The following is a 17,849-nucleotide window of genomic DNA, read 5'->3' as shown; positions in this document are numbered from 1 at the left end:
AAGTTCCTTCTGCAGAATAATTACTCCAGAAAACTTGGAATATAAAGTTATCCATGAGGATATAAATATTATATATTAAATGTATGAATAAGAATGATACAATGAGAGTGAGAATGCTTATATACCAAGCAAGGGTCTCTTCATGGAGAGTCATGTCTCATTTAGACATGACTCTTCAACCTAATTACTAATTAACTAATCATTATTTATGATTATTATCATTTACATTATTTTACATTATTTCCTATATATTTATTCATAACATTGTCTTCCTCCTCAAAAATCTTTGTCCTCAAAGCTTGTCGATGAAAAAGGCTTGATCTCTTTTTTGGTTTCGAATGTCTTCTCATCTCGGAACCATCATCTTCGTCGATACAAGTTGATATGATCTTCTAAGTGACAAACAAAATTGTCGCACTGAGAAGGGATGAAACCATTCTAGATTAAGCTTCTGTGGAATATTCTGATTACTGGAATTTTGTAACGACTTGTCATCATAGGACTGGATTGAGGTTACATCACTATTCTCTGGAACATCAGTTTGTTGTTTCTAGTCTGAATGGTCCCGATATGTAGCATGGTTGAGTTGTCTACTCTCATGATTCAGATGTCGATAGGGAACTTTTTTGGTTTGACTTTCCCTTATTAAGTGTGTGGAAATTTTTTTATTTACTTCAAGTGACGACGTTGTTGAGTTGGTTACAGAACCTTCACTTGGGGTGTTTATCATCTGAACTGCAACATCTAAGTGCGTCTTTTCTTCAACTAGTTTGCATTCTTCTTGAGTTATGATATTCACTGGATCGGTATTCGTTCCCTTATCTTCAACTTGCACTGTTACGACGGGAGATTTCAATACTTCTTCTTGAGTAAATTGTTCTAACTTGTCTTTTAATTCTTTCTTATCATCTTTAAGTTTATTAATTTGAGTCAGTAGATTTTGATTATGGTTTCTCAGACGTAAAAGTTCTTTGGTTTCTGATTCATCAACCTTATTTTCAACGTTTTGACTTTGAGTTTTTCATTTCTTAGATCTCTCATTTGTTCTAATAAATTTTTATTAAGGTTCTTTAAACGCAAGGTTTCATCTTCTTGTTTTGATAAGTGTTTCTTGAGTTCTTTCTTTGTGACCTTAGTCTTCTTCACTTGTGCGGGTAATTTTTCGACGTGGTCCTTGAGGTGAGAGATTTCTTCATCCTTTTCCATTACTTCCTTGTAGTGCGTATCCACACAATTTTTATGTCCTTGTTGTAATGCTTCCTTGATTTGCGAAAGTTTGGTTATTTTGCCATTCTCTCGATCTTCTCACTGCAATTTCTTGGTACGCTGGATTACATCGTTTGGTAGGAGTGATGATGGGCTTTCAATTTGCAATGTGGATTATCCTTTCTTCATTTCCTTATTCAAATCAGTATGTTGTTGTCTACTTGTTGCCATTAATAGTTTCATATTTCTTGCTAATGATTATTTTTCTGTATCACTTAGAAGTTCAACAAAGGTAAAAGTTTTGTAACATTTTATGCAAACAACATTTTGATTTCTGAATGACTCTTGACAATTAGGGTATCCTTCTGAACAAAAAGGACATATTGCAAAGAAACCCATATTTTTTTATATACGTTTTTTTTCCAAATAACCCTAATTCCACTAACTTCCTCTTAAATTTTGTTTTCCTAATGACTTACTTGATATTTTCCCTTTTTATTTAAATTTAACTCCCTTTCTTTTTATATAGACTCTTATATATATATATATATATAATTTAACTCTTTTATTTTTTATTTTATTTTTTTACTAATAATGTTTTATGAATTTTGAATCTTTTCAATATATATGTAATCTGGCCTCTTTCTTTTCTTTTTATTATATTTATTTACCTTTTTATTTTTTTATATCCAATTTATCTATGCATGCCTTAATATTTCAAATCTCCTTTGTATTCTTTTTATATATTTCTACTTACATTTTGTTTTCCCTTTTGTACTTTAAAAAGAAGATTTAAATATTGTTTCAATTGGCCTTTTTAAAATATCTTATTGTCCTTTGTATTTACTTTTTAACTTTCATATAACTCTTTAAACTTTAATTCAACTTCACTTTAACGTAAACTCTTAACTGATATTTTCTCCTTGTGTAACCATTTATAATAATACCTGCTTTGTACTTATATATATTTTCAATAATTTTATGACTTGAACTTTTATTTAAATACCTCTTTATAATATAATACTTCTCTTTATATATCTTTTATTTATAATAATTTTTCTTTTCTTTTTGAAAAGTTACAACCCTAGTGAAATGTGGCTATTCACCTCTTTGGGGTATAATATAAAATATATGTTCACTTATGTACTTTTGACTCAGTTAATGTTCTCCACATAAAAAGTAAAACTTACCATTCACATAAAGAGATTTTGTATTCCTTTTGTTTTTCTTTTACTTTTAAAATACCATGGGCAATTACCATGGGTTTCTAAAACCTCGGTTAATGTTCTCCACGTAAAAAGTAAAACTTACCATTCACATAAAGAGATTTTGTATTCCTTTTGTTTTTCTTTTACTTTTAAAATACCATGGTCAATTACCATGGGTTTCTAAAACCACGGGCTTGTAAACCACTTAATGAAATAATATTATTTACTCTTCCTTCTCTTACATATAGTTTTAAATATATTTGGAAAGATTCCCTCTTAACTTTATCATGCACTTTTTATCAATAATGTAAAATCTTTTTATATATATAAATGTTCTCCTTCAAAATTTACATCAGACTATATTTATTTATTTGTTTATTTTAAATCTTTTTTTTTAATCTTTATATGTACTTATTTTTTTTTTTTTTCTTTTTTTGAATTTGATTTTTTTTAATCTTTGTTTTTTTACTTTTTATTCTCTCTCTCTCTCTCTCTCTCTCTATCTATATATATATATATATATATATATATATATATATATATTATTGAATGGCCAAATGCTTGATAGCGAAATGGAGAAACTCCAAATTCTTGTAGCGAAATGCTTCAACAACAACAATGTTGATGAATTTGACGGTCAAAGACCTGGATCGGAGAACACGGCTCTATGCAGCGGTGGAGCAGCCAAAGGATCGACTGCTCTGATACCAAATGAAGCGAACAAAGTTCCTTCTACAGATTAATTACTCTAGAAGACTTGGAATATAAAGATATCCATGAGGATACAAATATTATATATTAAATGTATGAATAAGAATGATACAATGAGAGTGAGAGGCTTGCTTATATACCAAGCAGGTGTCTCTTCATGGAGAGTCATGTCTCATTTAGACATGACTCTTCAACCTAATTACTAATTAACTAATCATTATTTATGATTATTATCATTTACATTATTTCCTATATATTTATTCATAACAAATACTGGACATGTCCATCACATCTCATTTAAATAGTTGGTACTAGAGAGATCTTTCTGGGCAAGCAGACAGAAAATACCTTAACAATATTAGTATTTATGAAAGAAAAGACAGGCTTTGCATCAAAATGTTGCAAATTCATAGCATACATAGGTAAAAGCATTAACTCACAGTAATTAAGCCAACTGGAGAAGCCACAATAATGTCTGAAGAATAGAAATCGCTGTAAAGCTTCACACTTTTCCTGTTCAGGGCATACCATAAAACCATGTTAGTCAAGGATACATTCTTCAGTCGCCTTTTAATTGTTAGATTAGTAGAAATAGGTCCATTAAATCTTAAAATCTTTTGTTTAGATTTATATATTGACATCGGGACTACTAATTATACATGACCCTTCTTTAAAAAAGTATGTTCTTTATCTATACCAAACTCTAAAAAGATAAGAAAAGTTTTTGACCTCAGGCAAAAATTATATTTATATTTAGATGCATCTATCTAAATAAGACAGCATTTCAACCTATATCCAGCATGCATTGATCATCATAATGACACATATGGAAAGGTTGTAATGCACATAGGTAGCATCTGGTCAATAAAAGTACTATCTAAATTTAAGTGAACTTGCACTGTTAATTATATGAAATTAACATTAAAAATTACTTTAGTTGAATCACATTACTTTGTAATTTTGATTCCTATCCGAAAATGATCATCATTGTTCCCACCAAAAAGAGCTTGAAAATCAGCAGGCTTTGAAGATATCTGAGATTTTTCTTTATGTTGGCCTCCAGACTTTGATCCTTCCTTTAATGCTTCATTGTCTTCATCCTCTCCATTACCAAATTCATCAAAAAGCCTATTCTTATACTCAATGCTGACCTGGTATGGCAATATCATATGAAGGTCAGTAAAAAGGCATTAATCTTATGTAAAGTTAAACCTTATCTTAGTAGGCTACAGTTTACAGGTTTTGAAGTTTATTTGAAAATTCTGATCAACGATGGTATGAAAGATCAAGAAAAATGGGTTGCTAAACAAAGCATAAGAACGCCTAGCCATAGCTGCTGGCTTTACCAATTCTTGTTGGAATCTGAAAGTCAACAATTAATCTTGTACAACAGTACTTCTCACAAGTTTCAAGTTTCAACTCAATAAATTAAACACTTTCATCATACGCACCAAACCCTACAAAGTTTTATAGACATGAATAAAAGTCTCATCAATCAAGATTTACCATTATGACTGTCCAACTTTTTAGATTACTAATTTTTGCCCCAACTTTGACAATAGCCATGCATTAACTTATTTAGACAATGGCCATGGACCAAATAATCTTAGCAAGAATACCCTAATAATATTACAAAATATGGATGAATGTATTCACTCAAAATTCATCTTGTTAGCAAATAAAAGAAATATATACTTCAGTATGTTGGCCATTTTATAGTAGATATCATCAATTCATCTTGACCTCCCACGTTGTTTAGCAATACAGATTAGTCAGAAGAGGAAAAGTACAGCTCATAGGAACCAATAAAATCTTACTTTGCACGAAGATGGGATCAGATCTATCAAACTCTTCACAGTTCTGAGGGCAATGCTTCGAAGTGGCAGCACAATGAGAACCTGTAATAAACAGTGTCAGTCGCAAACCCAAACTGACCAGAATTTCTGTATTTTGAAAAGAGTAAAAATTGAATGATTCAAAATGAAATAAGAGACAAATTGGGGACACCTTTGGGCGAGTAAACCCTTGGTCTTGTGATAGTCCAGTTGCATCTGTTGTCTTATCTTTTTGCTCAGCCTGTTGACTCAGTCTTGCACTGTTTTTGGTCACAAGATCTCTTGTTTTATAGATATGATTCAACTGCAACAACAATGTTAAATATGCTTGAAGTCCAGAAATCGTGAATGAACTTTGTCCAAATACAACATTGGGACATCCCCAAAAATGAAACACGGCGCTTACAAAAAGATAATTAACCCTAACTCCAATGGCAGCATGTTGCCTACAGATTTAAATGATAACATTTGAACCTTTGATCAAAACAAAACGTGATTCTAATTTAGATTTCTAATTTTGTTGGAAAATAAATATTAGATAACAGACATACAATATGCAAAAGGTATGCATCCATAATGCTTGAGTCGTCATCTTGACCTCCACACAAAAATGCATTTTTGTTTGAATGCAATATATCTTGATAGCTATTACCTGCAAGATGAAATGAAACTTGGACTCAAAGAAATTCTCCATAAAACATAAGAAAAATGCACTGATTCACAACTAAGCAAAAAAAATAACGCCACTGATCAAAAAAAAAGAAAGAATAAAAGCAATTATATGAAAGTTCACGAATGACAATGTAGGTCAATGGGACTTGCAATCACATCAAAATACAGTATCAAATAACGAATTCCTAGGGCAGGTCCACCCAAAAGCAGAAATCAAGTAAATAAAGAAACAGCACAATGTTACTTGGGAGCGGGAGCGGAAGCGGGGAGCGGGAGCGGAAGCGGGAGTGGGAGCGACCATTTTCAGAAGCTCCCGGTTTGGGAGCGAATCCCGGAGCGATTTTTTAAAAATATATATATTTTTTATATTTTTTATATTTTTGATACATATATGTCAACAAAAACATGTAAAATGATGAATTAGATATAAAAAACATAAAAAAGCATAGATTGAACCATATAACAACAATCATCTAGAAGTTATAATCTTCATCAACCACGTCCGCAAGTTAGTAACATAGTAACATACAACATATTGAGTCTCATGATTCATCAATCTTAAAGTTTCAAGCTTTCAAAATTCAATATATAACATTTATCATCATTGATCACCAAAGTTGTACTTGTAAGCTAAGTGTAACCATTACAACAAATAATATCTAACATGAAATGAAATGTTATAAAATGAAACGAAATGAAACAACTTTCAACTTTCATGAAGCATCATATTCATAATTCATTACTAATGAGTTATAATTGCCAACTTCAAACTTAAATTGTCATATATTGTTTAAAAAAATATCATAATAAATATGAAAGAGTCAATAGTTATAAAAGCTACTAGAAACTAGAGAAGAGAAGTAAATCTATTATCTATTTCTTATGCTTGGGCCTCTTGCCACCACGAGAAATGTCTAATTTTTTAGTCTTGTTGCAAAATCAGGATCTTTGTCATTAATATCACCCTCCAAGCATTAATATCCAGAGGTATCTTTGTCATTACCTTTGTATCTGTATAGGGATCTTTGTCATTAATATCACCCTCTAAGCATTAACATAAGATAGAAAAAGCATAGCATGTCAAGTCAAGATTTTGTTTGAGTGATGCGTACATTTTTAGAAGGGTCATGATAGAGGAGTTTGACAACCAATGTCACTAAAATCAAGGTACATAGAGGGATTGGTACTCTTGATTAAATATGAGTTCCATACCCTAATACATGACAAAATTCAATGGAAACATTGCAATCCCCCAATCCTGAAATCCTGAAAAACTGATAAGTCTGCTGGATTTTGAATGAAATCTAAAATTCTACTTTCTCCATATGAAATCCAATGAGGACGAAACCACTCTCAAACATCCTGAGTCATTTCATGGTAATGTTAAAAATTTAAGTAAAATGATGAAAATGAAAATTAAAGAAAATGTCACTTTTACTTTAAGAATTTAACATTACCATGAATAGCATATCAATACTAGGGCCTAGACTTGATCATTAAGTTGCCCCACTCAAAAACTATTTGTTTCTTTCAAAAAAAATTGCATTTCGAACATTACTACAAAAAAAAAAATGCAAAAAACGCAAAACGCTCCCGAAAACGCTCCCGAAAAGGCAGGGAGCGAAAATTTTTTTAGGGAGCGCGCTCCCGACCCGCTCCCGCCCGGAGCGCGGATCGGGAGCGGGAGCGAGAGGGGGGGGGGCGCTCCCCCGCAACACTGAAACAGCATAATATTCACAGAAGCTTCGTGCTGGACTATCTATTACATCAGAAATAAAGTGCAGTGAACTAAAGATTAAATAATCAGAGGTTCATACCGTATCTTTAGATAAAAATTCCGAGAACAATTGGACTAGTATTTAATGCTCTATGAGTCTATGTAGCTAATTGCACACATAACCAGGGATTATGGGATCAATCTCCAAACTGACTCCAAAAAGAAATGCATTATCAATGATTCAATTATATAGTAGTATATATTCATAGTTAGCACTGTTAAAGTAAATATTAGCTTATAATGGTCAATTAGATATTAGACTTAGGCATTAATAAAGTCAATTTGGCTTTAGTTTATTTTATGCTCTTATGCCTTATTTAACTTTATTGTGTTTCTCAGTCTATCCCATCCCACATTGCTAAAGTGGATAGACTTGACTTGCTAGTAATCCTATGTAAGAAAGCTTTTGCTTTCTCATTATGCAATACAATACAGAGAACTCTTTTGGGTTATCTTAGTTTCTTTATGTGTTTGATTTCTGTAATATGGTATCAGAGCTCAGCTAAAGCCACGGAGTCTATGGGAGCATGAAGACATAGGGACTGCTGCCAACAGAGATAGATCGTTAGCATAGCACATAGAAGAGCCAAAACAGTTTCACTGAAACCATGTTTTTTTCCAAGCAAGGTCATTTTTTTTTAATTTTCAGCCACCATTACCATCCATCTTACAGAACAAACGTACGGTATAGTAGCACAGTTGTACAGAATCACACTGAATCCATAAGGAATTGTATCGAATTACTTGAAAAGTGCAAAATAAATCGATTTATAGTCGAGATTATCTTATTTCTCGATTTCCTTGAGTGGATAGAGGAATGAAACAGATTCAGCCTGTTTTCTTCCTATATTGGTGCCCAAATTTGCAGGTCTGGGATTTTTTGTTGATTGGAGTAGAGAAGCAAGGGTTCTGCTTGCATAGGTGCCAAGGCTAGCAAAGGGACCCACAACACAACCACTTAGCAGATTATTAATTTAATTAATTGTTTCCTGATGTTGAACTTAGGAAAACTAAAAATGGTCAAAGCCAACATATAATTAGATCTCAGCCCTTCATCAAGATTTAATCTCAGCCATTGAGAGTGGTGGTAGGGCCCAGGTCAAATTATAAGAGGGAATAGGGTGCAGAAGTGACCAGTTCAAAGGGCATAGAGTATATGTGTTAGCTCAACAAGAGGATGTTAGGGTTTCAGCAGTCAGCAAGGAAGATCAGCGACCAAGAGGGAGAGAAGGACAGGGCCAAACAGCCTTACCTCAGCCCAGAGTTAGCATGGCCATACAGCAAGCTATTGTGTGCAGAGAAAGGCCGTACTGTGTGGCCGTACAGCGTGTACCAGTGCGCAGAGAGAGCGTACTGTGCAGCCATACAGTGCCAGAAGTGCACAGGGGGTATTTCGATTTTGCTCAGTTCAGCTGTTTAGAGGGTCTTGCTGTAGAAGGGAAATGTTCCTTGCTGTATTAATTTCTGAAGATTATTATTTTGCTAAGCTAATAGAAAACACACACACAGTTTAAACGTTTTCCCTAGAGATGGTGTTTCCTGGATATATTTGGTGTCTTAAGTGTTGAATGTGTTTGTCTTTAGCTTTATTTATTTCCATTGAGCATGTTATAGTTAAAAAACTCAGTGTATTTGTAATTTAAGTTTCAGATCAGCAGTTTAAATTATGTATCTGATTGCATGCTTAGAGAATTAAAAATCAGTTACTAACTCTTAATAGAAACTAACATGGTATCATAGTTTAGCCTTTGATTGAATACCAAGAATGTTTTTATCTTCAGGAGCAGAGTTTGCATTCAGAGGGAGCGAGTTCACCAGTTCGATTTGGCCACTAGGGTTCTCGACAGTGCAAATTTGTGATATCCCCAATTCCATAAATTTCGCTAAGTATAGTCAAATTTTGCAATTTTGACATTAGAAGTGAATTTTGGCAACATTGGTGACTTAGGAAAGGTGGGTGGAGTAGGCCTCACGTGAACTTTGGAGGCAAAAGGAGGCAATGTGCACTAGGAGAGAGAAAGATTGAAATTTTAGTGGAGTGTGGGGGTCACCAAGGGAGGCTAAGGTGGTTGGAGTACCTAAGGCAGCCAAGGAGAATTTCTCATCATCTTTTGACTATCACACTTAGACAATTCAACCTCTCTTGGAGCTGTTTAGTGCAGGAGTTGGAGTGTTGTTTAGCACAAGAGTTTCAGGCAAAATTTCACCCCTTCTTCGGAGAACTTCGAGTGTCTTCCTCATTGGGAACATGAGGGGTCCATTCACAGGCTTCTACAGAGCTTCATTGTTGCAGTGATTTCCAGTTCTGCACACTACCTGGGAGCAGAGGCAGTTCGAGTGGCATTTTGTTGATCAGCTACAGTAGGTTTGGAGTGCCAGCTAATTGCAGATGGATTTTCCTACTCGAGACCGGAGTTTTGACACCGATTTGTAGGGTTGGCGTTGAGGCAATTTGGAGGGTCGAGTTTCTCTAATTCTAGCAGTGTGCAGGAGTTTCTGGGCAAAGTCTGCGCAAGTGTGGAGAGGGGATGATTCCAAGGAGCCAAGGGCGGAAGAAAGTTGGATTTCTGGAGGGAAAATTTTGTAGGGAGGTTGGGAGCATTTTCAGTGGGGGCATTTGAACAATTAGCAGCAGAGTTACTTCAGCAACTCACACAGCAAGCTAGGGAGGCCACTCGCACCTCTTGGAGGGCTTCTTGGTCACCCGAAACTAGCCCAAAATATTTATGGGTTTTTGTGGGTTTGGTGAGAGGAGTCTGAGGCTAATTTTGCAGAATTTTCTGAGCAATATTTCAGGCAGAAATCCTTGTTCCATCAGTCAACCAGCAGCAGAATTTTTGGGCAATGCGTACTACTAGTTTGGAGCCATTTCAGCACTTGTGTCAGCAAGATTTCACCTAGCATTTGCATAGCTTGTTCAGCAAGCACAGGTTATATCATTCCTATCCATTTGAAGTACTCAGCACCCATTATTAATAAAATCGCTCGGCATTTTCGCCCAGTTTCCATGGTGTTCTGATTTGTGTGTGGTTTTAATTTTTATTTGTTGTTCCTAGTAAATTGTTATGTTATTCACTGTTAATTTCCTAGTAGGAATATTACATAATTGGCAGTATGGCATATCAAGGTCTCAGATTTGAGAATAGGTTGAATAGTGCGTACAACTTCTGCTCATGGCGTGAGAGGATTAGCATGGTGCTAGAGGAACAAGGGGCATGGGAGTTTGTGGATGATGTCCCAGTCGCCCCCAATGAACCTCAACAGTTGGCTCAGCATAACAGAAGAGATCCCAACGCGAGGAGAATCATCTTGGAAGGAATCAAGGACCACATCATCCCTCACTTGATCGGGAAGAAGTCGGTCAAAACTATGTTGGACGACCACAATTGGCCTCTATCAGGTTTCAAGCGAGGCCATAAAGTTAGTGTTTAAGTATAAACTAAGAACCATCAAAATGACGAAGTCAGATTTTGTGGTGTCCTACCTCACCAAGTTTACCCAAGTTAGGGACAAGCTGGCAAGTGTGGGCAAGACAGTTCCAGAAAGAGACCCAGTGAGTTTTGCCCCGATGGGTTTCACGGTTCACCAAGGCTTGGGAAACTTTTACCAATGGACTATGTGCCAGAGAGAAGTTTCCGGAATGGGAGCAATTATGGGGCGATTGTGTGCAAGAAGAACTTTGCAGACATGCTCAGTGAGGGTCTCGCACCAAGATCGAAGTTGAAGAGAACTTTGCCCTAGCCAATAAAGGGGGCAAGTTGATGGGCAAGAAGAACAATGATGGTGGTCAACCAAGCTCCAAGGGCAAAAAGAAGAATAAATATCTCAGCCAAATCAAGTGCTTTTCGTGCCACTAGTTTGGGCACTACGCTACTAAGTTCCCTAACCGAAAGAAACGGTCCAAAAAGGACCGAGTAGCAGCCTTTGCAGAGATAGATGAGTTCTCTTCTCATTTTGAGAATGGGTTCTCACTTAGTGCTTGCATGGCAAGCTCAGTGGCTACCAGCTTATGGTACATAAACAGTGGTGCATCCTGTCATATGACGTGGAACAAGAACTACTTCAGTAAACTAACAGAAAAGGACATGTAGTTCCATATTGAGATGAGAGATGACAGGAAGAAACGAGCCGAGGGCATTGGTACAATCATATTTGAGTGGGATTCAAGAAACCTTTTGTTTCTCACAGATGTCCTTTATGTTCCAAGGCTTAAGAAGAACCTCATTTCAGTGTCAGCATAGGAGGATAAGGGGTACGAGGTGACCATCAAATAGCGTAGGGTTTTCATAAAACCCTCAGACTCCAAGGTGGCCAAGCAGATTGAGTTCAGTCATAAGAGCCTATACAGATTGCAGTTTGAGACCACTGCAACATTGACAAGCAAAGTGAGTTGTAACTCAGGCAATGTTAGTTTGTGTAGCTCGAAAAAGTGTTCTAGTCTCAGATTGTGTCTATGAGGCTAAGGAACACATTTTCTTCAATACCCAGAAAAGGTTTCGTGAGAAAAGGCCTTAATTAGATTTAATTAAGCAGTTAATTATTTTTCCTAAGTTTAACGTAGGGAAATAAGCTTAATTAATTAGTATTAGTTGGGATAAATGGATTTTCCCTAGAGACTTCTAGAAAAGTCATGAGATGGGGTCAATATGATCTTGGCCATCGATTATGATTGGATCATGGTCGTTGTTTCATCAACGAGATTATAATAGGAAATTGAAGGGCATTTGGAGAACACATCGAGACACAAAGTTGCAGTGCTAGCAAGGGCGCAAAGGCGGCACAAAACATCAGTAGCAAAGGTTTCAGCAACAATTATCGGAGAGATTCTTCGCAATGATTTCCAAACAGAATTGGAGATCATTTATTGTGCAGAGAGAGACCGATTTTCCAGTGTTGTGAGTTGCTCCAGGCAGGGGTGCAAATTACCCTAGCAGGCAGTGCGAATTGCTCAGAGAGGGAGAAATTTCAGAGTAAGGAGAATTTGCAGGAGAGATTGATTTGCACAGGAGGATTGATTTGCCAATAGAAGTCGAGATTTTCCAGTGGAGGCCGAGTTGATTTTCCCAACCAGTGTGAATCGCCAAGAAGGTTGAGTTTATCTGCCAGGCCACACATGCGAGCCAGATCAAGCTTCAAAGGGGCATCAAATTTGTTCTAGTGGGATGAATTGCTTTCAGGAGGTCAGAGTGACTTGCAGAAGTGATCGGAATAATTTTCTGGAGGTTTGTCATCTTACAGCAACCAGTTGTAATATTTTAGCTAAAGAATTTAATAACTAAAACCCTCATCTGTAGAACTGGTTTTCCTTTCAGGGTTTTCCAGGGACATTTGTCCGAAAATATTATTGTCCATTATTTGTGTGTGCATAATTTTCTCAGTCCCTGTGGTTTATTAATTTTTTGTGAAATTGCAGTTGTATTTTATTCAATATTTGTCGCATGTTAATTGCAAAAGACAAATAATCTAAATAGATAGGGGAATAATAACCAGTAATTGCAACAGCATTAAAATTTCACAGCAAGGAGCTTGAGGAGTTATGGCATAGGCACATGGGCCATCTGCACAAAGGTGTGTATAGCCTTCAATGGCTTTACGAAGCAGTGGGATTAGGACGTATTGATCCAAGTGATTAATGGGCAAGACCAATTGTCGGGATGGGATCGATTATGGGGTGATTTCACCCTGGAGATGAGGCTCAATCTTGTCAGTGGCAACAGCAATAGGACTCAGAAGAGTGAGGAACAGCAGAAGAACGGGGCCCTAGCTGGAAAGGGAAAAGTGAAGAAGTGGTCCAGAAAGGGACCAAACCCAAAAGGTGAGAAGAAGGACCCTTCAAAGGTCAAATGTTATTGTTGTCACGAGTTTAACCACTATGTCAGCGATTGTCCACTAAGGAAGAAGATTGTGAAGAAGGGCGAGAGGCAGACAACGGCTTCAGCGAGTACAGACGAGCTCTCTGGTATATAGAGAGAAGGGTGTCATTTCACATGACAAGAGTTAGAGAGTACTTCTACAATTATAAGGAGGAGGACATGAGATTTCAGATCCAAATGGGGAACAAGTCCAAGCGCAAGCCAGTTGTAAGAGGGACTGTTTGGTTTCAGAGAGAGAATGGCAAGCCAATTCCAATCCACGATCTTGCATGTGCTAGGCTTGGGTATGAACTTGATTTCCATATCTATCCTTCAAGATAAAGGGTACAATATTGTCTTTAGAGGGGCACAGGAATTGTTGAAGCACAAAGAATGGAAATCACCTATAGCGATTAGTTTTAGGAGCGGTCGGTTATATAGGTTGCAGATGGACACTCCTAAGTTTGTAGTTAGCAGCAGCAATCTGAGGGATCAAGGGGAGCTATGGCATAGGAGGATGGGCCATATACATCATGGAGCACTTAGATTGCTTCGTGAAATAGTGACAGGTGTTCTAGAGGTGAGCATAGAGCATGACGATGTTTGTAGAGGATGTGTGTTGGGGAAGTTTGTGAAAGCAGATTTTCCAAGGAGTGACACCAGATCACGAGGTATTCTTGACTTAGTGCATTCAAATATATGTGGGTTGAAATCTATGAAGTCTCTTAAGGGATACGAATACTTCGCTACTTTTATCGATGATTTCTCCAGGAAGACCTGGATATACTTCCTGAAGACCAAGGATGAGGTCTTCAATCACTTTCATGACTTTAAGACTCTAGTGGAGAATTCGATAGGAAAGAAGATCAAGGTTATTCTATCAAAAAATGGATATTCGTACACGAGAAAGGAGTTACAGGAGTTTTGTACCAAGGCAAGGATCAAGAGAGAGTGGACAGTTCCTTACAACCCACAGTAGAATGGGGTTGCTAAGAGGAAGAATCATTCTATTTCAGAGGCAATGAGGGCTATGTTGTACGACCAGGATTGGCCCCATTACCTATGGGCAGAGGCATGTAGTATGGCAGTTTACATACAGAACAAGGTTCCACATAAAGCACTGGGCAAGATGACACCAAAGGAGGCATTCACAGGGAAGAGCCCAGATGTCAGTTATTTTAGGATATTTGGTAGCCTAATGTATTGTCACATTCCAAGAGACATGCGTTCAAAGTTAGATCAGATTGTAGAGAGGATACTTCATTAGGTACAGCGAGACCTCTAAGGCATATCGGATTTTCGTTCCAAAAGGCCAGAAGCATTATAGTCAGGATAGATGTCAAGTTCCTTCAGGACAAGGCATATAGGAGGTCCAGAGATTTGTCAGTAGCTGATGATCAAAGTGAGCAACTAGCAAAAGTTCCTAGAGTTGAGCAGCAGGACCAGGGGCAGCAGAGCACTAGCACAATGATCATTACGAGCACTAAATCAGGTGCAGGTGTTCCTAAGACTTCGCAAAGTATGGAGCAGCAAATCAAGGAGATGCATCATGAGGATATAGAGGTGGATATTCCATCATCTACAGTCACAGGGAAGAGCCTAAATGTCAGTTATTTTAGGATATTTGGTAGCCTAATGTATTGTCACATTCCAAGAGACACGCGTTCAAAGTTAGATCAGATTGTAGAGAGGATACTTCATTAGGTACAGCGATACCTCTAAGGCATATCGGATTTTCGATCCAAAAGGCCAGAGAGATTATAGTCATGATAGATGTCAAGTTCCTTGAGGGCAAGGCATATAGGAGGTCCAGAGATTTGTTAGCAACTGATGATCAAAGTGAGCAACTAACAAAAGTTCCTAGAGTTGAGCAGCAGGACTAGGGGCAGCAGAGCACTAGCACAATGACCATTACCAGCACTAGCTCAAGTGCAGGTGTTCCTGAGACTTCGCAAAGTATGGAGCAGCAGATGCAGCAAATCAGGGAGATGCATCATGAGGATACAGAGGTGGATATTCCATCATCTACAGGTGGCAAGAGGAACCGTGAGGTTCTGCAGACACTCAGAAATGATCAAGAGGTTGTGGGAACTCCCAGGACAGGGAATAGGCAATGGAGACAACTAGAGAGGTACACTGGCTACATGGCATTAGTCAATCATTTAGTTGACAGGAAGCTTTCCAGCTATCAGGAGATTGCAAAGAAGCAGGTGTGGCGGCATGATATGGTTGATGAGTATACCTCAATCATGCAAAACGATGTGTACCTAGACCGATGGATAGGGCAATGGTTGGATCACGCTAGATCTATAAGATCAAGAATGGTGTAGATGGCTACATCGAAAAATTCAAGGCAAGGTTTGTGGCCAAGGCGTCTCTTAGAAGGAGGGAATAGACTACGAGGATACATTTGTTCCTATGGCCAGGTATACTTCTATCAGGGTCGTGATCTCATTACCAGCACAGATGGGATGGAAAATACATCATATGGATGTCAAGACGGCATTCCTTAATGGTGAGTTGGAAGAGGAGGTATACATAAAACAACCGGAGGACTTTGTAGCGCACACACAGCAGGGAGACCCACGTTTGTAGGTTGAAGAAAGCTTTATACAGGCTCAAGCAAGCTCCCAAGGCGTGGTATGAGCACATTGACAGGTCTTTACAGGGCATGGGCTTTATGAAGGGTGAGGCAGACGCAAACCTCTACTATTTGGTGGTTGGGGGTGAGGTTCTCATTCTTGTCTTGTATGTGGATGACTTGTTTCTTACAGGTTCACTAAGGCCTATAAAGGAGTGCAAGGGGGATCTTGCAGCAGAATTCGAGAATCGAGATGAAGGACTTGGGGCTTATGCACTACTTTCTAGGCATGGAGGTGTGGCAGACAGATGGGGAGATTTTCCTTAGGCAAGGGAAACACTACATCGAGATGCTACAAGGGTTCGGGCTGGAGGATTGCAGAGCCATGTCTACACCCATGAAATGAATTGGAGAAAGGTAGACGCATCCAAGGAGAACGATGTAGACCGCACCTTGTACAGGCAGTTGATTGACTCTCTCATGTATTTGGTCAACACTAGGCTAGATATATCCTATGCAGTATACTCTCTCAGTCAGTTCATGGTGGAACCAAAGAGAGTGCATTGCATAGCCGCAAAACATGTGTTGAGGTATTTGCACAAAACTATCAAGTATGGCATCAAATATGCTAGAGGTAATGGTGTCAGGTTGGTTGGCTATCCTAATGCAGAATGGGCAGGTAATACAATGGATTGGAAAAGCGCTTTAGGTTGTTGCTTCAGCATGGGATGAAGAGTTGTTTCTTGGTACAATAGAAAGCAGAAGTCCATGGCACTGAGTTCTGTAGAGGCAGAGTACATAGCAAAGAGCATGGCTACATGCAAGGCCATATGGCTTTGAAAGCTGCTAGTAGCCTTGTTTGGTCGAAGGGTTGAGACGATGGTGATACACTGCAACAACCAGAGTTGCATCAGGTTGTCTAAGAATCCAATGTTTCACAACAAGTCCCAAGCATATAGACATCAAATATCACTTCATCAAGGACTATGTGCAACGCACAATTGTTTAGCTACAACATATACCCAAAAATGAGCAAGTACCAGATATACTAACGAGGGCTTTGGGAAAGCGAGATTCATCTTCTTCAGAGACAAGATGGGTGTTATGCAAAACACTTTCCTCACTAAGAGGAAGTGTTAGTTTATGTAGCTCACACAGGTGTTCTAGTCTCATATGGTGTCTATGAAGCTAAGGAACACAGTGGATTAATTTTCTCCAATACTCAGAAAACATTTCTAAGAAAAATTACCTTAATTAGAATTAATTAGCCAGTTTACTAATTTCCCTAAGTCTAACTTAAGGGAAATGGATTAATTAATTGAGGTAAATCAATTTTCCTCTAGTTACTTCTAGAAAATTCATTTGATGGGGTCAATATGATCTTAGCAATTGGTTGAGATTAGATCGTCGTTGTTGATTGCTCAACTAGAGATTATAAGATGAAATATATGGGCATTTGAAGAACATATCAGAGATACAGATTTGCAGTGATAGCAAGGGCACAATGATAGTGTGGGGGCACTAGCAGATCAAGATCAACGTGATTGAAGTCAGAATTGTCGAAGGAAATTCTTCACAGCGACTTCCAATTTCTCAGAGTTAGAGTGAGATTGATTTTATCTGCAGAGAGAGGTCGAGTTTCCAACCAATGCGAATTGACTCAGCGAGGTTGAGTTGTCAAAGCAAGGAGAAATTTGTCGGAGAGATCGATTAGCTCAAAGGAAGCTGAGTTTTCCTGAAGAATTCGAATTACAGAGGAGCTCGAGTTGATTTTCCCAACGAGTGTGAGGTGCCAGCAACGGCCAAGCTGCCAGGGTCACACGTGTGGTTCGATTTAGTGAGCCAGAGGGAGGCTGAATTGGATCAGAAGGGCCAAGTTGTCTCTAGGAAGCCAAATTGATTTGCAGAAGTGAAAGAAACAAATTTCTGGAGGTTTGCTAATTTACGGCAAACAGTTGTAATTTTCAATCATAGAGTTTTGTTGAAGAATAAATAAAATACTCATCT

General features: G+C 37.7%; 1 protein-coding gene across 4 annotated transcripts in view; it reads right to left on the bottom strand.

Moving 5' to 3' along the window:
- Positions 1–17,849, bottom strand: part of LOC149155848 (protein NUCLEOLAR FACTOR 1-like) — a 305,921-nt gene that overhangs the window by 190,168 nt on the left and 97,904 nt on the right. For all 4 annotated transcript variants that reach the window (XM_089446065.1, XM_089446064.1, XM_089446066.1 and 1 more), the window contains 5 exons: positions 5,512–5,612; positions 5,133–5,264; positions 4,943–5,023; positions 4,077–4,276; positions 3,566–3,638 (listed from right to left, as the gene is read on the bottom strand). In XM_089446065.1, the coding sequence (XP_089302191.1) occupies positions 3,566–3,638; positions 4,077–4,276; positions 4,943–5,023; positions 5,133–5,264; positions 5,512–5,612 (587 nt within the window). The remainder of the gene's footprint in view (positions 1–3,565; positions 3,639–4,076; positions 4,277–4,942; positions 5,024–5,132; positions 5,265–5,511; positions 5,613–17,849) is intronic.

The sequence above is a fragment of the Pinus tabuliformis genome, chromosome 9 (genome assembly GCF_031772625.1).
Source record: "Pinus tabuliformis cultivar Carrire ecotype Pingquan chromosome 9, CPIR1, whole genome shotgun sequence".
Lineage (NCBI taxonomy): Eukaryota > Viridiplantae > Streptophyta > Pinopsida > Pinales > Pinaceae > Pinus > Pinus tabuliformis.
Note: the sequence above shows the minus strand (reverse complement) of the source record. Positions and strands in the feature narration are given on the sequence as shown.